Source organism: Juglans microcarpa x Juglans regia, chromosome 8D (genome assembly GCF_004785595.1).
Source record: "Juglans microcarpa x Juglans regia isolate MS1-56 chromosome 8D, Jm3101_v1.0, whole genome shotgun sequence".
NCBI lineage: Eukaryota > Viridiplantae > Streptophyta > Magnoliopsida > Fagales > Juglandaceae > Juglans > Juglans microcarpa x Juglans regia.
This window is the reverse complement of record NC_054608.1, coordinates 25,838,430-25,865,342: the sequence shown is the minus strand read 5'-3', so window position 1 is coordinate 25,865,342 and position 26,913 is coordinate 25,838,430. Positions and strand designations below refer to the sequence as shown.

At 36.1% G+C, this 26,913-nt stretch overlaps 1 protein-coding gene across 5 annotated transcripts; it reads right to left on the bottom strand.

Annotated features, from left to right (window-relative positions):
• Positions 1-3,706: 3,706 nt before the first annotated feature.
• LOC121242858 lies at positions 3,707-26,624 on the bottom strand. Of its 5 annotated transcripts, none has more exons than XM_041140851.1 (14): positions 26,145-26,622; positions 19,530-19,620; positions 19,306-19,390; positions 19,006-19,075; positions 18,036-18,105; positions 16,866-16,935; positions 15,691-15,736; positions 15,303-15,552; positions 14,609-14,814; positions 14,411-14,485; positions 9,935-10,004; positions 9,656-9,736; positions 4,022-4,101; positions 3,707-3,913 (listed from the first exon to the last, which is right to left on the bottom strand). In XM_041140851.1, exons 1-14 carry the CDS (start codon positions 26,261-26,263, stop codon positions 3,835-3,837), a joined length of 1,392 nt encoding a protein of 463 aa, XP_040996785.1. In that variant the 5' UTR covers positions 26,264-26,622; the 3' UTR covers positions 3,707-3,834. The 5 variants fall into 5 exon arrangements, with proteins under 5 accessions (XP_040996785.1, XP_040996786.1, XP_040996783.1 ...); XM_041140852.1 differs by having other exon boundaries at positions 18,036-18,096; XM_041140849.1 differs by having other exon boundaries at positions 18,036-18,096; positions 19,006-19,090; positions 26,145-26,621.
• Between the last annotated feature and the right edge of the window lie 289 nt (positions 26,625-26,913).

Sequence of the window (26,913 nt, the reverse complement as noted above, 5' to 3'; positions counted from 1 at the left end):
GAAAAAATATAAGAAATTCATAATATTATTAAAAAAGATTTCATTAATCACGAAGTAATGCTAGAGCCACAAAATAAAGAAGTGTTTTTAATGCTGTTCTAAATTTATTTTATTTTTTAAAAATTATTAAAAAAATCTATATAAAAAATAACTTAAAAAAAAACACATGCTAGAGCTCCCTGTAGCATTGTCCTAATCTTAATTTTGTGCCCCAACCCAACTCAATTATGAATAATGATAGAGCCACCACTGGTAGCTCCCGCTGGCTTTAATATGTGTTTTTTTATGTGTATTTCTTAATTCTTTTTTATATAGATCTTTTTAACAATTTTAAATATTTTAAAAAATAAAAAAATTCACAATATCATTAAAAAATACTTCTTTAATTACGAAGTAAAATAAAAAATAATTACTTCATGATTAAGGAAGTATTTTTTAATAATTTTTTTTTTACTTTATGATTAAGGAAGTATTTTTTAATAATATTTTAAATTAATTTATTTTTTTAAATATTAAAAAGTATTAAAAAATTTATAAAAAATAATTAAATAAAACACATGAAAAAACACATACTAGAGCCAGCGGTAGCTCCCAGTGAGAGCCACCAGCGGTGGCTAGCAGTACTCTTTATCTTTTGAATAATGATAGGATTATTATTTTATTATTATTTATCTACTATTCTTTTTGTATTTTATTTTTTTTTTAATTTTTTATTTTATTTAATGGTTAAGAAAATGAGTATTAATAAAATTATATATTTTTTAAATTTTTTTAATAATTAAGAATGTTAAAAAAATGATAAAAAATATAAAAAAATTTGAAATAAACTTAGATGCCCTTAACTTTTTATTGTTTTGTTTTATTTTTTATTTGTTTTTCCTTTACTTATCTACCCGTCAAATTCGTGCGTTTCGTGTCCCTGAGGCAGCTCTCTTTTTGTTATTTTCTTAACAGGAGAGGGAAATTTTGGAAGGCAAAATTGATTTAAATTTGAAAAACACTACAATGCCGTTCAATGCTTACTGCTCTATTTGACCGTTCAGTAATTTTATTTTTTTGTTTTTTTTTTACTTAATGATGAAAAAAGTGATTTTAAGTGTATTGGAGTATTTTTTATTTTTTTAAAATATTTAACTATATTAAAAAAATATGAATAGAAAAATAAAAAAAAATGTTACAAAAGCAACTAACGGTATAAACGAACAGTGCTACTCAGGCGGCAGAGTAGCAACGCTCTTTGAATTTTGCCATCATTGATTAGAGCACTAGTAGTGGGCTCAACAAAATTAAAATCTGGCCAACATTTGACTAAAAAGCATAAAAATGGGTTGTAGTGGACTCAACAAAATTACAGTAATTTAAACTTTCATCAATTTTACTGATCAAATTTATTGAGTCCCAGCTGCTGACCAAATATTATTTTGGCATAAAAACCTCTCTCTCCCTCTTGCTTTTTGATTCTTACCTGCTGCATTTCCTAGTTTCTGTTTCTTAAAACATGTTTAATCCTTTGCTTAGCTTTTTACTTTAATTTGCATCTATACCATACTTGAAAAAATATTACCATAGAAAAAATATACCAGTTGAAAAAATATGACCGTTATAAAAAAAATCGTTAAAAAATTTTATCCGTTGGAATAATATGAACGTTAAAAAATTAATGTATAATTTTTTAATAACGAATAAATATTTAAATTAAAATTAGAATTAAAATAAAGAAAAATATCAAAATCAATATTTTAATAGAATAGTAATAGATTTGTTGAGTCTGTTATTTGGTGTTGTTGCAAAATGACTAGCTAAATTTATAAAAGTGAATTTTCTAATTAAATTTTGACCAAACTTTATTAAGCCTACTACTAGTGCTCTTAGGTGTGAAATTGCATTTTACGCCACCCAAGGAATGCTTGACACATCGCCTTTTCTTTGTTTTCTAAAAAAAATCACCCAAAACCCGTAGGATCATTGCTCATTTTGGAAGAAAAGATAAAGATCCAGTCGAGCCTGATATGGAAATCATCATAGCCCACCCTTCTATTCAAATCTTTGAAGCTTGTGTTCGATTATAATTTGAGTTAGATTGGAGGATTTGGTTGTAATGGTTTCAAGGTTGCTGGGGATGTCGGCCTTATTCATCGAAGGTGAGTGCTAAAGAGGAAGCGAAAGTCATTGAAAAAGTCGAGGAAGAAAGAAGATAACAAGATGTAGAATAAGTGATGTCTTCGTATTGTCTTCAATTAGCATGGGGGTTTCTCAAGAACGATTTCAAAGGAGGGCATTGCCACTCATTGAAATCTCAAAACCATTTTAACTATATCATCATCTACAAGAGAACTTTGTGGCTTACATTTGACATAAATACTGTCTTGAACATTGATGACTGGCTTGTCTCGCATATTATCACATATGTAGTTAAAACTATCGAGTTTAATATCTAATTCCAGTGTCTCTATTCTCGTTATTAATCGCTCCAAAGTGACAGAAATTAAGATCATCTGTTGTTCCAAACGATCCTAGCGCTCTTCTCTACAATACATATGTCAACCCAGCATCGCCCGCTCTGATATTAACTGTTACAAGCCTGAATGATGCCGCATTTAATGATAAAAGTAGGTTATTAGATGTAACATAGGCCTCCTTCAAACACAAGTTCGAGATTAAACTTCAATCATGCCTTTATTTATAGGATCGTGCCACTTAATAATACATGTAGCTTCCCTACAAAGATCATTACATAACAAAAAGATAAACATGGCAAGAGATAAATATGATACTCATTAACATGTACTCAAGAGATATAGATGGACTAGTAGTTATTAGTAACAACTCTCGCCCTCAAAGAAGTGCCCTTATCCTCAAAGGCATTTTGAGAGGAAATTGAGATCCAACCTTCACCACAACTGTTTTTTTAACTCAAGATAACACTGGCACAATTGCTTGACTAAAAGTGTAGCAAAACAATGAAACCAACTCCCTTTCTTCTTCTTTCTTTTCTTCCAAAATCTATTCTCTTTCTTTTTCTTCTGCAACACTTTTATTCTTTCAGTGATTATCTTGAAAAGTTCAAATTGAGCTCTCTTTAATACCATCGTCCGATTGAATTTCTAATTTTTAATTTTTATTTTTATTTTCTACTTAATGATAAAGGAAGTGAATATTAATGAATTGATATTTTTTATTTTTTAAAAATATTTAAAACTGTAAAAAAATGATTTTTTTTTTAAAAAAGGAAAAAAAATAAAAAGGTACATTTGCACTCATTGGTACACTTCCTTCAATTAAATATCGGTACCAGTAGCACTGTCCTTCGTGCAAAAGGTTAATCAGCCTCTATGAACAAAAAAGAAAAGGGAAAAAAAAGGATGTGGAGTAGGTATAATAGATAAATCAAACATAAATTAGCAAAAATTAATTAAATATTTTCATCTCGACATGGACTTTATGTCATGGTACAATTCCAGTCTATAATTTGTAGTCCGGCCATTTTCAAGTAAAGCATCACAGTTAGTTTTGTATATCTTTTAACACAATGCTGGTTTGCAGCATCACAAGAGCTTAAAACCTGCAGACTGTCATTTCCCCTATAAAAGCTCACTATATTTACAATTCAAAAAAGGAAGAGAAAAGATTAACAGCTTCATACAGTTACAACAACTGCAATTACTGTCACCTAATTCTTGTTATGTCAATTCCAACACGCATTACCCAGTTTTGAACAAGTTTCACTGAAAAGTGCGAAACCGTATTAAAACATTCTCCCAACGTCATTTTTTACCTTCCCTATGCACTCCATTTTGTGCTCTTAGAAAAACAAAATGGGGGGCAAGCTACAACCTAAACATCATATACAGGTAAGCGCTCCTCAACAGAGACGCGGCAAATCGGGCATTTTTTACATTTCTCACAGCAGGTACTGCAATGCATTGGAAAACAATTAGCTTCACACCAGCAAAAGGGAAAAAAATGATTTACATGAAGTTTGCATGTTAAAAAATTATAAGTATCAAGGTGAAACGGCTACCTGCAAAGGATACGATGCCTGCATGGAAGTAGGACCACACTTATCTCTCCCTCAAAGCAAACCCTACATAGAACTTTTTCCTGAACAGCACATCTAGGCAACATTAATGGATGAAGGTGAATTCAACTTATAACAATAATTAATTTGGGAAAGAACGGACCCAAACAAGCAAGAATGAGAACATGTAGAGATGCTTCCACAAATTCAAGAACAAACAACATCAAACTCATCACTTTCTGATTGGACAAACAAAACTAGCATAATTGAGGATATTTTCACAGCACCTTTTGTTCCGGGTGAGTGATTACACCAATGAACACCACTGATATTAAATTGGCAATCAATGCTTTCAAAGTGACTAAAGCCTTCAGATATCCTAAACTCTATGATTTTCGCCAAAGGCCACCTTTTGCCATCTCATTTTAATTGCTATTATGGTGAGACTAACGAGTGCTTATGGCCCTACAGATAAATAACACCTTTGGGACAATTCACTTTCAAGTTTAAACAACAAAATGGGGATAATTATAAACAATTTTATGTGATAAATGTTAACGTAGTTATTCTAGTATACTTATTCTTACCATATATAGATGCTAAAAGTTATTCTTGCCGTATATACTCAATAGTTATTCTTACTATGTATAGATGCTAATAGTTAGGAGCTGTTACCATGTATAGTTCTTACCATGTAAAGAATGGCATATTGCCTACTCAATGAGAAAGGAGCTGCGCACAGGGTAGACTGGTTTTTCACAAAAAGTTCTCTTCGTACTCTTGTTTGCTGAGTATTTTGACATGGTATCAGAGCAGGTTCATAATTCTTGACATCGTGTTTTTTGGTTTGGTGCTCGATAGAAGCACCTTCTGTTGCGTCTCTCTGGTTTGGTTCTTGTTTCGGTGCAGTCTGTTGTGGTTTCTGGATTTCGGCGCACTTTCTGGTTCAGTTCATGCTGGTTTGGTTCTTGTTTCGGTGGAATCTTCTGGTTCAGTTTTCTTTCAGGCCCTTTTGTTCCTGGTTTGACTACAATTTTGGAACTTTCTGTTGTGGTTTTCTGGTGTGGTAATATTTTTTTTTACAACTGTTTGATTTTCTGGTATGGGTTTTCTCTGCACGTCTGTTTTTTTTTTTTGTGCTTGTCGCAACACTCTTTTGGTGGGCTAATTTATTCTTGGTTCCATCACGTCATCGGATAAATTAGGGTCATTAGACTAGTTCCATATTTGTTTTACTGGCAAATATTATTCTACTTGGGAGTTTCAGTTTCAATTATTTGTCAAAGGGAAAGAATTATGGGGTCATATTGATGGGAGTGATCCCGCACCTAGAGATGTAGAGGCCTTGTCAAGTGGGATCCAAGAATAAAGGTAGAGACATGCGTGTTGTCCAGTGCTTTAGTTGTAAAGCTTTTGGTCATATTGCTCGGGATTGTCCCAAGAAGTTCTATAACTACTGCAAGAAACAAGGTCGTATCATCTCTGCTTGTCCCATTCGACCTGAAAGGAAGCAAGGTACTGCTTATCATGCCTATGCTGGTACCTCTAGTTCTGCTGCATTGTCTGATGCCTCGCCGGTTGTTCCTATTCCTACTCCTACAGCCTTAGCAAACCTGAACACACTCACTCCTGAAATGGTACAACAGATGATCATTTCTGCTTTCAGACTCTCAGGTAATCATAAAGTTTCTTCTAAGCCATGGTATTTTGACTATGAAGCCTCTAACCATATGACCAATACTGTTGCTCATCTTTCCAATGTCAGAAATTATGATGAAAATCTGAAAATTAACACCGTTGATGGCAATTCTCTGCCTATCAGTGCTGTTGGTAATCTTTCATCTTCCTTAACTGATGTTTTGTATCTCCTGACCTCTCCACAAATCTTATTTCTATTGGTCGATTAGTTGATAATCATTGTAATGACCATTTCTCTCATTCTGGTTGTGTTGTGCAAGATCAAGTCTCGGGGAAGATGATCGCGAAGGAACCTAAAGTGGAATGCCTCTTTCTTCTCCACGTTTCTCCTTCCACCATTATTCCTAGTTTTTCTTTACTTTCCTTTGCATGTAATGTTGTTGGTTCTGCAAATAAGATGTGGCACAGACGTCTAGGCCACCCAAATTCTAATGTACTTCGTACTTTGTTTAACTCTAGTTTATTGGGAAATAAAGCATGTTCTTCTCTTGATCTTTCTCTTAATTGTACATCCTGCAAACTTGGCAAAAGTAAAGTTCTACCCTTTCCTCATCATGCATCTCGTGCCTCACAATGTTTCGATATTATTCATAATGATGTTTGGGGGATTGCATTTGTTGTTTCTCATGTGCATTACAAGTACTTTGTTACTTTCATTGATGACTTTAGTCGCTTTACTTGAGTTTACTTCCTACGGGGTAAGGCCGAAGTTTTTTCAGTATTTAAGCGCTTTCTTGCACTTCTTGAGACTCAATTCTCTACAAGCATCAAGGTCTTGCACTCTGATTCCGGTCGAGAATAAATGTCTAATGAGTTTCAGGACTTTCTTCAAAGCAAAGGGATCATCTCTCAGCGTTCTTGTCCTTCGACACCGCAACAAAATAGTATTGCTGAGAGGAAAACTCGTCACATTCTTGATGTAGTAAGAACCCTTTTACTTGAATCATTTGTTCCTCCTCGTTTTTTGTGTGAAGTGATTTCTACTTCGATTCATTTGATCAATTGCTTACCCTCTCCTACATTACATCATGTTTCTTCCTTCTTTAAGTTGTTTGGCCATTCTCCTTCATGTTCTAATCTTTAGGCATTTGGTTGTGTTTGTTTTGTGCATCTCCCTGCTTATGAATGACATAAGCTTACTGCTCAATTTGTTAAGTATGCTTTTCTTGGTTATGCTATATCTCAATCTGTTATGATCCCCTTGCTCGTAGTATACGAGTGTTTCTAGGAATGTGGTTTTCTTTGAAAATCAATATTTCTTTCCATCTCATGTTGAGCTGTCATCTGCATCTTTATCTCTTATGCCTAGCTTTTCTGATTCCCCGACAGTTAGGGAAAGGTTCAAACCTGGTTTTGTGTATGAAAGACATAGTCGACATGAGTCAAGTTCCACTTCCTCTATGCCCCCCTCACGATCTTGACCCGACGCCTGATCCTGCTCCTGCTCTTGCTTCTACTTCCGCCACTCTTCGCCGGTCTACTCGTCCTTCTCGACCCCCTAATCGATATGGTTTCTTCTCTCATGTCTCTCTTGTAACTACTTTATCCTCTATTTCCATTCTCTCTTACTACAAACAGGCCATGGAACATGAGTGTTGGCAAAATGTAATACAAACAGAACTTCAAGCACTTGAGGACAATCACACTTGGGATATTGTTCATTGTCCTACAGCCAAACCTATTGGGAGTAAATGGGTTTTCTCTGTAAAGCTTCGTTCTGATGGCTCTTTGGACCGATACAAAGCTCGCCTAGTAGCTCTGGGTAACAAACAGGAATATGGAATTGATTATGAGGAGACATTTGCTCCTATTGCCAAAATGACCAGGGTTTGAACCATCGTAGCTATTGCCGCTTCCCAGTTGTGGCAACTGCATCAGATGGATGTGAAGAACACATTTCTTCATGGTGATCTCCAAGAAGAGATCTACATGAAGCTTCCCTCTGGTATGACTACTTCTCTTCATGATGTCTATAAGCTAAGGCGTTCTTTGTATGGGCTCAAGCAAGCTCCCCGGGCTTGGTTTGAGAAGTTTCGCAGTAAACTTCTTACATTCAGTTTTACACAAAGTCAGTATGATTCTTCTCTCTTCCTCCACAAGTCTGCGTCAGGTATAGTCCTTCTCTTGGTCTATGTGGATGATATTATCATTATTGGCACTAACTGTGTTTTGATTACTAAGCTTCAGTAGTTGTTGCATGCAACTTTTCATATGAAAGATCTTGGCCAGCTCACATACTTCTTAGGACTGGAAGTTCATCATCGGGCCAATGGTATTTTCTTGAACCAGCATAAGTATATTCAAGATCTTATTACCTTGGTAGGTTTGAAGGACACTTCTTCTGTTGACACTCCTATGGAGGTTGTCAAATACATGAAAGATGAAGGGGACCTTCTGGATGATCCTACTCTCTATCGGCGTCTGGTTGGGAGTCTTATCTACTTGACCACTACTCAACCTGATATCTTCTATGCCGTTCATCAAGTCAGTCAGTTTATGTTTTCTTCTCGGCATTTCCATCTTGCTGCAGTTCGACACATCATCCGCTATCTTCGAGGTTCATCTACTCACTGGTTATTTTTTCCTACAGGCTCATTTCTTCAACTTGTTGCCTATAGTGATGCTGATTGGGCTGGGTGTCCGAATACACGTCGATCTACTACGGGTTAGTGTATATTTTTAGGTGATGCCTTAATTTCTTGGAGATGTAAGAAACAAGATCGTGTTTCTAAATCCTCTACTGAGACCGAGTATCGTGCCATATCTACTGCTTGTTCTGAAATTGTATGGCTACGCAATCTTCTTAGAGGAGCTTGGGTTTCCTCAGACTACTTCTACCCCTCTTCATGCTGATAACACTAGTACTATTCGATTGCAACGAATCCCATCTTCCATGAACGCACCAAGCACATTGAGGTTCATTGTCATTCTATTCGCGACACCTTGGAAAGACGGGTGATATCTCTTCCTTACATTTCTTCTGATCTCCAAGTGGTTGATGTCTTCACCAAAGTCATGACTCAACAACGGCATCAATTTCTTGTTGGCAAATTGTTGCTGGTTGACTTACCAGCATCAATTTGAGGGGGAATGTTAACGTAATTATTCTAGTATACTTATTCTTACCATATATAGATATTAATAGTTATTCTTACCGTATATACTCAATAGTTATTCTTACTATGTATAGATGCTAATAGTTAGGAGCAGTTACCATGTATAGTTCTTACCATGTAAAGAATGGCATATTGCCTACTCAATGAGAAAGGAGCTACGCACAGGGTAAACTGGCTTTTCACAAAAAGTTCTCTTCGTACTCTTGTTTGCCGAGTATTTTGACAATAAAAACCTCTCAAGTTGCAAAAAGCATCTTCAAAGCAACTGTTTTAACAAGTTGACTAGTAAGGCCCTACAGATAAATATTGGAGTTGTACAAATTCTCGAAAGTAACAAGCCTACAACATCTATAGATATCAAGACTCAATTTTTTTTTTTATCAGTAAAGAATAATTTTACTGATGAGAAAAGTAAGCCTAGCCCAAAGTACACAAGACATATACTAGAGCAACACCTATGTATGCATGATTGTCTATCAGGACTCTAATGATGCCTATTAACAAGTGTTGATGCATAAACTATAGCAAGTTTTATAATTGACTATAGTGGAAACTCATGCACATTCCATAAATTGAATATTTTCTTGAAATACTATTCAGATTTAATCTCAAAAACCACATACAGGTATTTTGCATGATTGAGCTTTAAAACCCTAATTACAACTAGATAAACTAAACCCCGAGGTGAAATTAAGTTGACCACGAACAGAAATTTAAACTAGTTGCAAGTCAATGTTTTTGGAAGTATGAGGTTAACAAATGCGCAAGTTCACATTAAATATCCATGCCGTTGTTAAACTAGAGGCAAGGATGAGAAGATTACATTTTGAAGTCTTTCAAATTCCTGCTGGCTGTATTTTGTGATTTCTGCCTGCTCACCTAAAGCTGCTTGCAGTCTCCAAACCTGAGGCAAAGAAGAATCATAAATTCAACACAACAGAACAGTAATTGTCTCATTTATAATTTAGGGAAGTAGCCGATATTTGGTAAACAGCAAAATAAAATAAAAGCTAAAGCAATATAGACAAAAATAATGTATCTATATGCATATGGGGAGATGATTATCTAGCCAAAAGAAACATGCTTAGAGAATTGTGATCACCTCCTCTGTGAGATCCTTCTTAGGCATTTTCTTCACAATCTCTGGCGGATAACCACAGAAAGTGCTATACCTGGGTGGTAAATAAGCAATGTACAATATCAGCCCAATACAGAGCGCAAAGTCCATTGAAGAATTTAATATGGCAAATAAAGAAATAATGCAGCAGCTAGAGCCAAAACACCACTGACAGAAGGTGAACAAGCCATGTTTTAATGATCTAGAGATGAACGCATTTCACATGAAATAAGGCGAGTCCTCATTCATATTTGGCATCCATATACATAAACAATCTAATTTATATTTTTTTAAGTACCGATAATAGGATTGTGTGAGCAGGAGGCTTCCTGGCCAAGCTAAGGGAAATTTCTAATGGTTCACCACAGTGGAATGTCTGCTTTATTAGGGCAGCCCATTATTCGGAAGTTGGTGCTTTCACAAAATTTTCAATTTGTTGTGCTCATTAGGAGTAAGTAATGAAGAGGGTGACAAGATGCTTTGGGTCCCCTCTAGGAAAGGAAAATTTTGTGTACGTTCATTCTATGAGGCCATCACTACTCAGGAAAATAATCCTTTTCCTTGGAGCATCTAAAAGTGTAAGGCACCTCATAAGACTGCCTTCTTTGTTTGGAAAGCCTTCTTTGTTTGGAAAGTTTCCCTAGAAAAGATCCTAATCATGGGCAACCTAAAGAAATGTCGGATCATCATTTTTCATTGGTGCTGTATGTGTAAAAAGGTGGAGAAACAGTGGGTCAATTGCTCTTCCACTATGAGGCTGCTAGGCCGGAATTATTTTTTCAGCAGAGTCAGGTTAGCATCATTATGCCTGTAAGATCTTTGTGGCAATCCCCAAATTGCTGCAGTGTGAAATATGGCTCCCATTTTCTTATTGTGGTGCATTTTGTTTTGTTTTGGGGGGGGGGGAGGGGGGGAATGAACAGGGCTTCAAAGATTGGGAACACTGTCTAGACAACCTTAAAAGTTTACTTTTAATTTAATAAATTTTCTGTGCATTCGGGCTACGCCTTTTTCTATTAATAAAGTTTTACTTTTACTTATCAAAAAAAAAAAGTTTACTTCTCATTACTTCATTTCTCTGGGCTATAGCTATAGACTTCAAGGGACTCAGTTCTCATGATTTCCTTGTATCTTATCCTTAGCTCCTAAGTGGGTATACCCTTTTGTATACATCTAGTGTACTTGGGCTATGACTATTTTGCATATTAATAAAAATCATTTTACTTATAAAAAAATAATCGAAAATATAAAATTGAAGCACTTTTTATGCCAACTTACTATGTGCCCCTAGGTTTGAATGAAATCATAAGAATATGTATTATGTACACTTTATTTTATTTCCTTGGGATTGTAGTTCAATTGGTCAGAGCACCGCCCTGTCAAGGTGGAAGCTGCGAGTTTGAGCCCCGTCAATCCCGACGGATCCAAATCCAATTCCAATAAAAAAATGGTGTGGTCAATCATATGAGATAATTCAAAAGGATTTCTTATGGGGGGGAACTGTCGAGGAGTGAAGTCTCATCTAATCAACTAGTCAAGATCCACACTCCAATCTCTCCAAGAGGGTTGGTAGTCAGAACTTTGCTAGTGTTCAATCGTGCTCTAATGGGTAAATGGCCAAGTTCACTATGGCATTATGTGGGAAGGTGGTGTTCTAATGAAATCAGCAGGCCTTTATGGGGGTGTGAAAAAAAAAAAAAAAAGGCTGGGGGATTTTCTCTAGCTTTATCAGATTCAAGGTGGGCATGGGACTAAGATTTGATTTTCTCATGACATTGGGTGCAGCAATCAAACTTTGAAGGCAGTTTTTTTGGAATTGTTCGGACTTCCTCGCAATCAGGAGGCCTCGGTGCTAGATTCTTAGCAACTCTCCAACAACACTAGACATTGGAATCACTTTTATTCGATCAGCTCAAGATTGGGATTTGGATTTGTTTTCCTCATTATTCAGCCTTTTGTACTCCACTAGGCTAAGCAATAGTGATGAGGATAAGATTTGGTGGGTGCCGTCCAGACGAAGAAATTTTGAGGTCAAGACTTGTTATCAACTATTGTATGAAAAACCTTTTGTACTCCACTAGACATTTTTCTGAACAAATCTCCATTGCAGACGGCATGCTGTGTGGATAGGTATGTTGGGGAAGATTCTAGCTATGGATAATTTGAGGAATAGGAGAATCTTAGTGATGGATTGGTGCTGCATGTGCAAGAAAAGTGGTGAAACAATTGATGATTTATTGCTACACTATGAAGCTGCTAGAATAGCATGGGCCTCAGTCTTCCAACTTCTTGATGTTCATTGGATGATGCCCCGAAGGGTTGTAGAGTTGCTGACTTGTTGGAGAAGTCCAAACGTAGGTCATAGCAGCATGGTTCCGTTTTATACCAAATGTAGTACTTGTGGAATGAACATAATTCTAAAAACTTTGAAGAATGTTGCTTGACCTTAGAACCATATTGCTAAAAACTCTTTATTTCTAGATGTCAACAGTTTGTTTTCTCTTTTCTTCCAAATCCGGTTCTCTCTCTTGTATATAGGAACATACAGCACTTAATAAAACTGACTGATAAAAAAAATAAAAAATAGCATAATGTCCAATGCACATTTACGATTGACAATTTGCACGAAACTATAGTGTGAAGGACATGACAACAACAAACAGGGAGTAGACAATCACAAAATGACACATCTAAGTAGAATTTCTCAAAATCTGGTAGGACATGCACAAGCAGGCCTTAGTATTACTGCCAATGGAAAATAAAAAGGACCAGAAAGATGATCATAATAAGAATATAAATAATAAGGCCAAAAGAAAATTGATTCAAACATGTTACTTAAATGAAAAAAAAAATCAAGTGCAAGTTGGTAGATGCCATTCGAAAAAATTCCGTACAACAGAATAATTCTTCCTGTAGCAGAGCAGCACATGGATGTTCTTCTTATTTTGATAAGCAAATGGGCATTTTTATATGGTTTAATTACGATAGATTTTAGGGAAGCTTATAACTTTGAAATTCTAAAAGATGGGAAAATGACATAGAAGGCTCATGATTCAATTCGGGCTACGAAAGATTTGAGTTGTGAAGGGTCTCGAGGTGCTGGAAACAGGAACAAGGCTGCAGAATTTTATCGGCAACAGGTATTTGAAGGGAATCAGTTTTTGAAATTAGGAATTTGTGACTTACCCGAGAGAGAGAGAGAGAGAGAGTAGGGGTCTGTGGTCAAAAAGACTGGAAAATAGTAGGTTACGTGGGGTTTCAAATAGGGTAAGAAAAAAAAAATTGGTTTGGAAGTGTAACAGGAAGAGATTTCAAGCTCTTGGATGGCTGTCAGGACTGTTTCACAGCAAATCTGGAATTCTGGCAGATCTGGTTTTGTGAGTTTGGAGGCTAATGAAAGGCAGGTGTCGCTACAGTTTTTATCATATGAGTTTTTGGATTCTAAGGATAAGTTATCAACGTCAAATTGTATAGTCTGAGAATTAGAGAAAGAAAAAGATGAAAAAGATAGATCTAGCCATTCCAATCAGATTCAGCTTTACACATCTTGGAGACGAATTGCATCATATATCAAGAGCAGAATTGCGATAAAACATTCAGGAAACTCTGCATTACATCAATGTTTATAGAAAACTAATCCAAAATTAAACCCAATTCAAATAATAATTGGGGCTTCCCTCTTATGAATAAAATTTCTTGATTACCTATGAAAAAAAAATAATTGGGGCTCCTAACAAGACTTGGACTCTTGATGAGACTTGAACTTTCAGTAAGACTTGACTTCTAAGATGACTTCAACAGTTGAAGCTCTGACTACTTAATTGAAACTAAAGAATTTTAAGACCATAAATGATTGGGGAAAAACATAAAATAATATATTAAATCCAGATTACGATAAATTACCCAAACTTCAGCACATACCCAAAAATCTGAAATTTACAAACCGGATTCTAGTCACTTGCATTAAAAGCAAGCATTTTCTACCCCAAGAATATCATACCTCAAGGAACAAGAGTCAATTAGTTGCTGCAATATGTTCACCTTCAGGATTCACATACCACCAAATTTATTTGACCTGTTTTACGTCAGTTATTTTGCATCTATTGCTAAATTTATTTCTTATAATTTTCCTCTAACACATCCAATTTTTCTTTTAAATTTCTAATTCACTCTTTTGGATATAAATCACAAGGATTCAAAGAATTACACGGGGGAGAAAAAAGTGAAGACTTGCTGACAGGATGTATTCAATCATTCAGTGCATAATTATTTTATCTTTTAAAAATATTTTGAATGCTTATCAAAATGATACGTACCCAATCACATATATTCACATAAACAATCAAAGCACGGATTAGACCACGGAAACTTTTTTTTAAAGAAATAGTCAAAATAATTGCATCGAATCCATTTGCATATAGTCCACTTGCAAATACCAAATCAAAAGTAAACAATACTAACCCAGAAGCCCCCTGCTGTAAAAGCCAGGCCTGTTCTTCTCGACTACCTTCATCAATTGACCACCAACCCAAGAGCCTGTTATTGAAGACTTTCAGATTAAGAATCGGTTCATAGCAAATTCAATGATTGCATTATTGATCTGTATGTTCAGAGTCTTGCCTATTCAAGATTTTCTAGGGAGGGGAAAGAAGCCCTTACCTGGAACCATGGTGCAAGAAGCCCAAGCAGTCATGAGCTCTTTCAGAAAATCTAAAATATAATCCTGTGCCAGCTCCACTATGAAGTAAGAGTACAATTTTCTCCACCAACCTAGAGGCAGCAAGTAGTAGACCAACACCTTGCAGGAGAAAAACTGGAGAGAAGAGAACTGGCAGTGGTATATGCTTAGCATCAGCAGGTGTTCCCTGAAATCAGAAACTGTTAAAGGTCTATGGAGAATAGGGTAATGATACCCTTACATCTCCGTTACTACTGCTTTACGACTTAGCAGTTATTTTTTTTTCTTTTGTTATTTGAATCTGGATTAAGAATCTCATAATATGACCTTCTTGCATAATTTAGAAGAAAATAAATTCAATCAACCAATGTAATCATATAAATTAATTCAAAATAAATTCAATTTTATAAAAATTGATTCAGAGTAAAAGAAGGTCAAATTTTATAAATTTGAATTTATTTTTAATTAAATTACATGATTACGTTAGTTGATTGAATGTATTTTCTTCTAGATTATGCAAGAATGTCATGTTCTGAGATTTTTAATCCAGATTCAAAGAACAAAACGAAAAAAAAATAGCTGGGTAGTAAAGTAGTAGTAAAGGAGGTGTAAGAATATCATTACCCTTGAGAATATATCCCAAATACTAGTCATTTCCACAACTTAAAAAGGCACCTCTAAGCGCATACAAAGGAGGATTTGAAAACCAATCACTGGAATTTTCATGATATGGCCACCAATGTCCTGCAGACTGCATATTCTTTCTTCCTGCTGATCGTCCTCTGGAGAGACTACTAAACCACTGTGCCAGTCAAGATATCTGATAGTCGCAGAAGATGAACTAGCTTCCCTTGTGCGAGAGTTACTATGAATCATCGGATTAGACCACTTCGTACAAACAAGAAAGGCAAAGCATTCCGCAATACTGTAGTTTTTATTAAAAAAAAAAAAAAAAAAGGTTCAGAATTTCATTGTCATTCAAAACCTTGAATATAAACAATGAAATGTCAATGTCCCAAGTAACTTTGCTAAAAAAATAAACATTAAACAATATAACGCTTACCCAAAATTTATAAATAAGTCCCACCAGCCAAGAGCACCCACATCACCTGTTACATCATGTACACATGAGTACAATGGATCAATTTAATGTATACAGACACAGTATACTGCTGAATAATTAACAGAAAGCAAGATACCATCCAAAATGTGACAAACAACAGCAATGCCTAATTACCGAAGATTCTCAGTCCAAAAATTAGTATGATTCAGGAATTTAGAAATTCAGGTGAATTAAAGAAAAATTCTCTGCAAAATCTTAACCATGTATGCAGCAAAGATACGAACGCAAAACAAGACATAGAACACACCATGGACATGTAGGGCTGTCAGTTTTTTACACAACCTGCAAACCCGACACATTACAATATGGTTAGATTTGAGCATAATCAAGTTCTCATTTCACCCAAATTTGACCAGATTAATTGTGTCCAAGTGACCCAATTAGCCAAAAAAAAACAAGTCAATCGGTCATGGGTTAGTCAGTCAACCCGTGACACAATTGACCTGCCACATTTTTTTTCCCAGAAATTGAGTTTTACACTGAAAAGTATGACACTTATTTAAAGTCTTTTCTTAATTTTTCTTAAATAACCTTTGCCTTGTTATCCAATAGCAAGAAGAATTAATTTTTGTGAATATTTTTTCCTCTTTTTCATTTTTAACTTTTTTAACAAGTCAAATGGGTTGTATCAGGTCAACCTAACCATACACAACCCAGATAAATAAACGGGTTGTGTCAGGTCAACCCGTGAAACAAACGTTGTTGAATTTGGATCAGGATTATTGACTTGTTTGATTATTTGGGTCGGGTTAACTCAAAATGACCCGACCCGATTGACAGCCCTACATGGACACATGGAAACAATTAAATAAATAAATAAAGACAGCACTGCGGGGAACCTAAAAAATGGCACAATGAGGTAAATAAGGTACATACTACGTGGTACATGTGCCTTCAACAAGGTACATGAGTCAAGTGGGTTGTGTCATGTAGATTTGGATGGCCATAAAAATGGTGCTACTTAATGCATACAATAAATGTGCAACAGTTATAATACAATGGACCAAGCAACTGCAGCATAAAGGCGGATCATGAGACTGCAACATAAAGCTTATGAGAGTGTAGTGCATTTTGTTATAGTAATGCTGAATATTATGGGGAGTAAAAGAAATTACCACTCAGCTTCAGGAGGGTGAAGACTGTAGCAGCAGCAAAGAAGACCATGGATATTGCTACCCAAAAGTGCTACAAGCAACACATTGGCAGATACTTTAGTCCTTTCAAATGTTCATTTTTAAGTTCAATAACAGTACTTAAAAAGTGAACATATGCGGAGGATCAAACCCAGATTATTTTCAGAAATCCTCAACAGGTTCAAGGCCAATATCAAATCAACAGTTCATATTCCAAACTAACACATTCAAAAATTCCCCAAGTTTGTGATCAATCTACTTGGATGTTAAAGTTAATATCCAGACATGCATCTCTTACAAAGAACATGAAATGTGGAGACCTGGGCTCCAATCCCAGCATCCACATCTCTTGATCAAAAATTTTTTCCCTATAAAAAAAAAAAAAAAAGAACATGAAATGAAAGCACAGGTAGACTGGATGTACCCAAATCATTTTGACAGATGCAATTCCAAAATTTATCCAACAGTATATGTTAAAACCCAATGAATGTCATTAAATGAACAAGTGCTTGACCAATCCTACATTTTTCTAACAAAAACTTATGTTTCCATGAAGAAGTAAATTTATAGGAGGCATAATTTTGATATTGGAGACAAGCAATGCTTATTCAGTATCGGACACGGAAAAAAAAGGAACAGAAAGAAAAAAGAACAAACCAACAAAGGCTGTATCTTTCAATTCTTCCCAATGCAAAACTCAATCCAACTTCAGGTCATTCATACCATTTGATTGGTTGGCAAGTCTAAGCAAACCCCCCCCCCCCCTCCGGAACAGGAAGAGCTACATTGTTTCCCCCATTATATCTGTCTGCAATATCTACAATGTGGCATGGATTTCATTGCAAAACTTGCTATTATAAAGACTAATTTTTCTCCCTATATAAACTTCAAAAGATTGTAAACTTCCAGCATGCCATAAGTTCTTGAGGTTTAACACCTCAGAACATTCTTTGGTCATCTTGTTTGACGGTAAAAAAATTCACATTCTCCTCATTAAAATAAGTTTATTACATTAAATATATGTTAATATAGCTAGGATTGTTATTCATAAAAAATGTAGCTAGGATTGTCATATGAATCGGTGAATCCACAATAAGTAGTAATCATATACGGAAACCTATTGACCATTGAGAAACTAAACAATAGACCTACAGGAAGCGTCTGCCATACAGCCTCATCACTCATGCTTTCTTCATCTCCAGGCATTAAAGCCCTGCACATTCTGAAAAAATTACAGTTACAATGCCTGAACTATACTTATTCAAAACAAATTAACGGTAATTGATGCGATGTAAGCATAAGGTTATACAGCCACATGACAGTGTGTCGAAGGCCTTTGGACAAGTGTTCTTCAAAGTTTTATCCTTTTCCCCTTTTTTATGTGTGTCAATAACTAAGTGTCCTATTTTATAATTGAGCAGTAGAGGCAATAGAGGCTGCATCACAAACTGTGCATAAAGTTGCAATTACCATATTTAGAGGGAAACTAATAATGACAGTAGTAATAACAGTAAAACTATTGTGCTACAATCAAGGAAAATTGACACATCATGCATAATAAGGAAATAAATTCAGTCTGTAAAGGATGATCTTTGAAATTCAGAAGAACGAAAAGAAACAAACTGAAGACCAAGATACCGGGCAAGAGAAACTCCCGTTGGAAAACCCTCTTCCTTCCACCAAACTCTGATCGCAAACAAGATTCTTAAATCTGGATTCAAAAATGAATCCCTAATCTCTCAACCACTCATAGGAGAGAAAGATTCTAAACTTTTCAGTCATCTTTCACTCGGCGAGAAAATCTTTTGAGCTGTTGGCAGAAGAAGGGTTCTCGGTTTTATGGATTACTAAGGGCTCATTTGTTTTCAGAGATGAGATGAGATGAGTTAAAATTAAAGTTAAAAAGTTGAATAAAGTATTGTTAGAATATATTTTTTAATATTATTTTTGTTTTGGGATTTGAAAATGTTGAATTGTTTATTTTATTTTGTATTGAAAGTTGGGAAAGTTGTAATGATTAGATGAGATGAGATGAGATGTTTTCTGAAAACAAACGAGGCCTAAGAGAATTAGGGGGCCTACTCGATCAGTCATTGGGCATGATCAGTGAGAAAGAAAATACCTGAAATTATCAGCCAGAATAATTATTTCAAGTGCCAGTAGGGGAAGAAAGACCATCTTCAAGTTTACAGCTGCAAAACCATGAACTGTATGAAAAAGTAATGCATTAATTAGCATGATGAATCACTGGATAATTGCAAGCCCAGCAATCATGAATTAGCTCGGATGAGGTCAATAAGTCAAAAACCAAATTCATTCCCAAGACATGAAAAGATATATAAAAGCAAAATAAATGGAAGGCCTAAGAACTAGTTGTCACCACAAATCTTTAATAACCAATAACAAGGTGACAGTTGTTTACCATAAATGCTCTCAAGATATACACAAAGGAGTAATTCAAACGCTACAAGCAATGGTGTCGCAACAATTGCATGGCATGGTGCCCACTGTCCAAAACAGAGAGATTTTATTGGCACCCATTACATATCTAGATCATACTTTTGAGATATATATATTCACAAAAGTAATGAGGGAATCAGTCTAATGAAATAATCTTCAGAGCTGTAGATAAGCATAAAGACATACATTACGATTATGCGGAACTGATGGAGCAGGTAATGAGAATCTCCCTCGGGCAACAACTGCATGAAATATCCAAAGCGGGAAAAAAATAATCCTGCACATTGATGTCAACACACATGGTAACTATACTTTTTTTTTATATTTTGTGAGTGGGGATTTGGTACAGTGAGAATATCAAGAGCTCTAGATTGCAAGAATATATCCCTTTTCAGGGACTAAAATCACAACACGGTACAATTCTTACATAAATGCATTACAATTCTTCTCTATCAAGATTTTTCTCTAGATATTTTAAGGATAACTTTGAAAGGTAGATCTGCAACTCCAAAGTAACCTCTTCCCCACATGCTCCAACGCGTGAGCCACATATGCTCGTGCTAACGCTTATGTGGCTTATGCACAACCCATCCCCACCTAAAAACATCCCTTCCCCCCACTCCTTCCCAACCACGCAAAAACCCCACCTAACCGGTAGATCTTTGTACTTCCTTTTATTTATTTATTTTTTAATTTTTTTTGGCTTGTAGGTGTTTGGAAGTTTGATCTACTGCCACAGTTGAAGTGTCAAGCGCTCTCTCAACTTTCCAAACTATGCTGGCGCTCTCTTTTGTCGAGAAGTAGTTTTTATCCATCTACCCTTATCTGAAAACACTCAGGTCATGAATTGAAGATCTTTTTTTTTTTTATAAGTAAAAAAAGAATTTATTAAATTGCCAAGTGTCAAAATACAAAGAAAAATGCCCTAATTATGAAGGCATATTAGAAACTAGGAAGACATGAAGGTCCATGCCATTTAAGTCTACAACAATAGCCCAAGTACAAAGAGTCCTAAAGAATAACAGTTTTAGCTCCTCCAACGATCTCTCTTTGTCTTCAAAAGTCCTCTCATTGCGTTCCTGCCATAAACACCACATAATACAGATAGGGATCATCTTCCAAACTGCTTTTATCTGTCTCACCCCTCGAATTGAAGTCCAGCAAGCCAATACATCCAAAACTGTTTCCAGCATAACCCACGCTAAATCCATTCTTTTAAACACCTCGTCCCAAAGAGTCCTGGCTACCTCACAGTGTAAAAGTAAATGATTCACCGACTCACCCCCGCTTTTACACATACAACACCAATCTGCAATAATTATCCTCCTCTTTCTTAGATTATATGTAGTGAGAATCTTACCCAAAGACGATACCCACACAAAGAAAGAGGCTTTGGGAGGAGCCTTATGACGCCAAAGCCTTCTCCAGGGAAACTATATCTCTGGAACTTGTGTGAAAACCTTATAGAAAGAAAGAACAGAACACCCCTTTCCCTGCAGGACGCCACCACAACTCATCTTCCTACAGGATATTTGGACGAACAGAATATAAGAGACTATAAAAATCTACAAAACTCTCCATCTCCCAGTCTTGTGCCGCTCGGTTGAAATTGATGTTCCAATGAATGTTCCTACCTGAGACTTCCATAACCTCCGCCACTGTGGCATCTTTGGTGCTTGCAATCAAGAAAAGAGACGAAAACAGATCTTGTAGAACACTGTTACTACACCAAGCGTCCTTCCAAAATCTGATCTTGGAACCTGTCCCCAATTGCAATCTAGTGTAACGATGGAAGACCTCCCATCCTCTTCTAATATGTTTCCATAGCCCAATTCCAGATGCTCCTCTAACTTCTCTGGTACACCACCCCCTCCCCTAAATCACCATATTTGCTCTCGATCACAGTCTTCCATAAGGCCTCTGGTTCCTTGGTATATCGCCACAACCATTTGCCAAGTAAAGCCCGATTAAACAACCTCAAATTTCTGACACCCAAACCGCCATTGGAGATAGGTCGACATACCATCTCCCACTTGACTAAGTGGAATTTAAACTCATCTCCTAAGCCCCCCCACAGAAAATCTCTCTGTAACTTCTCAAGTCGACCCACCACACTTGCCGGTAAAGGGAATAATGATAGAAAGTAGGTGGGTAGGTTAGAAAGTGTACTTTTGATTAATGTAGTCCGGCCCCCTTTCGACAAATACATTCTCTTCCACCCTGCTAGTCTCATCTCTACTTTTTCAATCATTGTATCCCAAATCGTGAGTGCCCTCGGTGCTATACCCAGCAGCAATCCCAGAAAAGTCATAGGTAGAGACGCTATCTTACAACCCAGTATGCCAGCCAGCTCCCTTATATCCTGAACTTCTCCAATCGGTACCAACTCGGATTTATCATAATTCACTTTTAAACCAGACACTGCTTCAAAACACAGCAGCAGTGCCTTCACAGCCCTCAACTAGGCTTGATCAGCCTCACACATGATGAGCGTGTCATCTGTAAACAGCAAATGAGAAATAGTTGTATTACCCCTACTCGGTGAACCAATCTGGAAACCACTGATAAAACCATTAGTCACTAAGGCTTAAATCATCCTACTTAGTGCCTCCATAACAATAACAAAAAGTAAAGGAGATAACGGATCCCCTTGTCTCAAATCACGAGAGCTTGGGAAGAAACCCTCTGGACTGCCATTGAGCAACACCGAGAACCGTACCGTAGATATACACCATCTGATCCAAGACCTCCACCTCTCTCCAAACCCACACCTACCCAGTAAATAAAGCAGGAAACTCAATGAATTGAAGATCTTCAGCCATCATCTCAATAATTCAAACTCAATACACACCTTTATGCTGCAGGATTGCAGCTACAACATGTTTCAAAATAATCCAACCAACGGATTGCTCCAACAACCACCTTCATGGCTGCCAAATAGGGGAAATAGCCAATTAATTGATGTCACTTCCCAATTGGGTTTTGTTTTCTACATTGTATTTGTTGTTTTGGAGTGTCTGTTGGACCTCACCCCTCCTAATGTATTTATCTTTCCTCTAGTAATAAAATTATCCAAATCGGAAGGGGGAAAATCACAGCACCGTACCACACTAGTTATCCCCAAACTATTGAAAAGGAGGGAATTGCATAGAAAAGTTTTGGCCTGTTTTTTCAACCACTTCATACACAATGAGCACAGACTGAATACGGGAACAAATCACCATTTTTCTCTAAACCCAGCATAATGTACAAGTTCCTTCTCAGTTAATAATTTAAGCAGCCAGATAAGTTGTTCTGCTATGGGCCATTGCTTTACTTTTTCGTACTTTATTGCTATGGGCCATTACTTTAGATTTTAATGGCCTGGATGTTCATGACTTTCTAGCTTCCCTTTCGTTGACCTAGATAGGTTTTATCTCCTGTATCCATCTTGTGTACTTGGGTTTTTGCCTATCTCTATTTATAATATTATCGATTACTTATCAAAAAAAAAAAAAAAAAAGTTGTTCTGCAATACAAACATTGCAAAGTTTGAATAGAGCCATAAGTCAGCTCAATCTTGGTATAAATCTTTAAGAAAAACTCTACTTATCATCCCCTACACCACACACCAACATGTGATTTGTCATTTTTTTCCTTCTATTTAAATACACACATATTGATATGTAAATTTGTGTGTTTAAACAGAAGGACAAAAATGACAAATCACATGTTCGTGTGTAGTGTGGGGATGATAAATGTAGCATTTCTCAATTTTTAAACACGGTATGCCTGTTCCTCAATTAATAAACTTGATGTGGAAATACTTCTCTTTGGCATTTGTGAAACCATACGTGTAACATACCAGTCTTGGTTTTAGGGTATATAAGTAATTTTCCTAGTAAACTTTTTATTTTAAAATTTTATTATTATAATTATAGTTTTATCAGAATTTATATTTACTTGATTTTTTATAATATCTATTATATTTGTTATATTTAAATTTGTTAGAATTTGTTTTAATAAGGATTTCTAAAGTGTATCAGATTACATTTACTAGAGTTTGGTTTGAAATTTAAAGTTTAATTTTTCCCTCTAGCCACCGAACCTCATCTCGTTGTTAGCCTCTGTTTAAACGCTTTAAACCTCCAACCCGCAGGTTTGAACCCACTTCTGTCGATTTGAAATCCTAACCTTATTTTCAGCCTCATCCCTAGCTTTGTAAATTTAAATTCTAGTGGAAACCGACTCTGTTAGTGAGTAACGATTTCCAATCCACACGTCTACACTCTCAGTCGCATGCACGTCTCTACTCCTCTATGATTTCCTTTTATTTTTCTCTATCTTCTACACTTATAAATAGCACTTACCTCGTACGAGAGGAGTAACTCGTGAGCCACTCCAAATCATCTGTTTCTGAAACACCCAGAGTACCAAAACACTGCCGTTTAAGCCTTAGGTTCTTCCCAACCACCGTCGACCACCATAGGACGTCGAAGCACCACCAGTGGAACCAGAAATTGCCGACCAGCTCAGCCCCAGCGCACCCACTCCCTTCTGGAACCCCCAGTCGCGCCGCCGGTCACTCCCAGCCACCAGCGCCTCCATCGCCTCAGCCCTCCCTCGGTCTCAAGTTACGAAGTATTATTCAAGAAGACACGCAGCGAGGTAAGTAAATTTGATCATAAATTAGGATCATCACAGTTAGCTTATATGTATGTATTATCCAAGCCAGTTCATTGACAGCCACTATTTATGAACCGCTCATGTCATATGCAAGCATGTCATCTAGCATAGCATACGACCATGTCATTCCGCATCATGTTTAAATTCAGAATTTATGATTATGTATGTAGTATGTCATGCATCTCATGTGTATAAGACACGTAAGCCATCTTAAGTTCAAGTGTAAGATAAATCGGATCAGTTAATAAGATGGTCATTCAGATGCATGGTACCAATGCAGTTCAGTTCAGTTCAGGGTGGTGTGCAAGCCATGAACTTAGTCGTGGTCCACCGTAGTATGCTAGAATACTATCAGCGGTTCCCCTTGCTGCAGCGGGATGTGGGACCGGTGCACAACCTTGCACACAGGGTTAAGTGTGTTGGCCAGTCAGATAAATCAGTTAAATCAGTCAGTTAATTCAGTTAAAACAGTCATACATAGCATAAACATCAGTATGAACAATCATAAATTTTTAAGCTCAGCATGAAAGTTGTTATAAAAATCTTATGTTTATTATGTTTACGTTGTGATAGATTTCTTACTGAGTCATCGACTCATTTTTGTTTATTTTCATGTTTTTAACCACCAAGGTGAAGATGATGATTACGAGCAGGCAGGCCAGGAGTAGAAGGAGCATTTATTTTTAGTTTAGACTTTCTAAAATAAGACATGTTTTTATGACATGAATTTATTTCAGTTTATTTCATTTAATGTTTTGGAAGACAGTTTTATTAGACATTTTTCCGCATAATAAAAGTTCAGTTTTTCAATTATGAAATTATGGGATCTATTACCGGATTATTTTTATGGAAAATGCGTGGCACTCCTAAGCCTACGGGAAGGGGGTGTTACAATACGTCATTCTAGATTTTTGCCTTGAGCATTTTGCCACACTGACTAAAAGTTTCATAAAATTGCACTTTGATTATTATAATTGCATGCTATCCTAATTAACTCACAAATAACAGATAATAACTCCATCTTCAATTATTCCTATGTGTGGTTATAGTCTGTCTAGGTGGGTGGATGGGTGTGCATGTGCATGTCCGCATGCGTGTGCGCTGTCATAAATGTCCATAATTACCAAATCGTTGGTATCCCATTGTTTATGGTGATTTTCATAGGTTTCAGTTCTCTTATAATACAAACTTTCCAACACAACTGAAGTACACTGCAAAAATGCAAACTTGCAAGGACACATGATGAGAAAGCCTAATTGAACTTTACAAGTAGAAGTTAGAACTAGCTAACAAATCCATACTCCAATAATCTAGAAGATGATCTGCCATAGGTATCAGTATTAGCATATTGCTGCTTGAACTGCATTTATGAACAACTCCTTTGGATCTGGAGAAAGAGAAATCCATCCAACAACAGAGAAACGCAAATTCACCACATATCTAACCCAGTGATAGATCCATTAAGGAGCTCCTGGTATAGATCGGGTGATTCTAAACCATTCATGGTTTATCCCAATCTAATACGAATCCTTCATTGCATGAGCATTTTTTACACAATTAAATTTACCGCCAACGCATCAGACTAGAAATTAGATGAGGCTAAATCACATATTTTTCTCACTAAACTTGTTTGAGAATTTACAAGCATTCTCCAATTACATTGTTTTGTTTGATTATTAAAAACAACCCAATACACAATTCCACAGTGAAGCTAATCAGGAAAGAAGCTTTTGCATTTGGCTACCAGCTTTTCACCGTTAAAAGGAAAAAAAAATCTGAAACATTCTGAAAACAACAGAACATTAATCTGTAGGTCCCATAATTCATTTTCTTCACTTATATTCCGAAGGAGAGTGGGGTATAGGTTTGTGGGATCAACTGAAAAAACAATTTTTACGACATAAATAACGAAAAATATACTAAGCCCATGAGCTCCTACATCAATTAATGCCCCAAACAAGAGGTCAAGCAAAACCCACAAAATTATAACACTCTTCCATTCCACTGCAATTGCAAAGAAATCAAAATCCATTACCAAACCAATAGAAACCAAAGTTACCAAACACCACAAAGAAATATGTATATATGTACAAATAAAATTTCAATATTATTTCCTATAAATATACGGGAACTGACCACCAGGAGTAGGAGACGACATGGTCGAGCTTGAAGACGAACAAAAGCGTGAAGCACAAGAGGACGCCATGGGCTGCCACGGCCTGTACGGACTCCAATACTCTCCGCCAACTCGTCATTTGGAAACCCAGAAATTCTCAACTTTAACACAAACCAGAAAAGGAGAGAGATAGAGACCGAGAGACAGAGTAGCAATTTCTATTTGAAGATAAACGAAAAGAAATGTATAGGAATAATCTCCAAGACAGTCACTTCCTCTCTGAAGAGCTAGAAGCTGGATTTCTCAGAGGAAAGACGAAGGTTTTCAGCTTTCTGTGGGCGCGAGGAGGGAAAGGAATACATCACCATTATTAATGCTATGCTATCTCTTTGATGAATATAAAAACAAAAAGCATTACTGCTGGTTTCACTTTCCTCTATCTCTCTCTATCTCTGAAGATTTTGTGTACTTTAAAATTCCGTCCCTCTTAACTTTCCTTTCACGGCAAAGCAAAGTCTAGTTGTGTTTGTTTTCACATTTTTTTTTTTTTGGGTTCAAAAGAATTTTCCTTATGGAAAGATTTTTTGCCCCCTTTTGTATGATTGTCTTTTTCTTTACTTATTTGGTAAGAACAAAGAAAACAAAAAAGGACTTGTGATGATTGCAACTTTGTTTCCGGAATTTGAGTTAATAATTTAATATTTAAATATTTAATTCTCAAATCATTAAATTCATCTAAACTTAAAATATTTTTATATATGAGACCCAAAATTTTTTTTCAATTCAATA

Excerpts from the sequence above, each read along its gene's own strand:
- LOC121242858 (XM_041140848.1), bottom strand. The coding sequence starts at position 26,263 with ATGACGAGTTGGCGGAGAGTATTGGAGTCCGTACAGGCCGTGGCAGCC. Across the intron at positions 18,106-19,005 it reads ATTCTGGCTGATAATTTCAG|AATGTGCAGGGCTTTAATGC; the intron begins GTATTTTCTTTC and ends TAATTTTTTCAG. Across the intron at positions 16,936-18,035 it reads CTGTATGGCAGACGCTTCCT|CACTTTTGGGTAGCAATATC; the intron begins GTAGGTCTATTG and ends TGTTGCTTGTAG.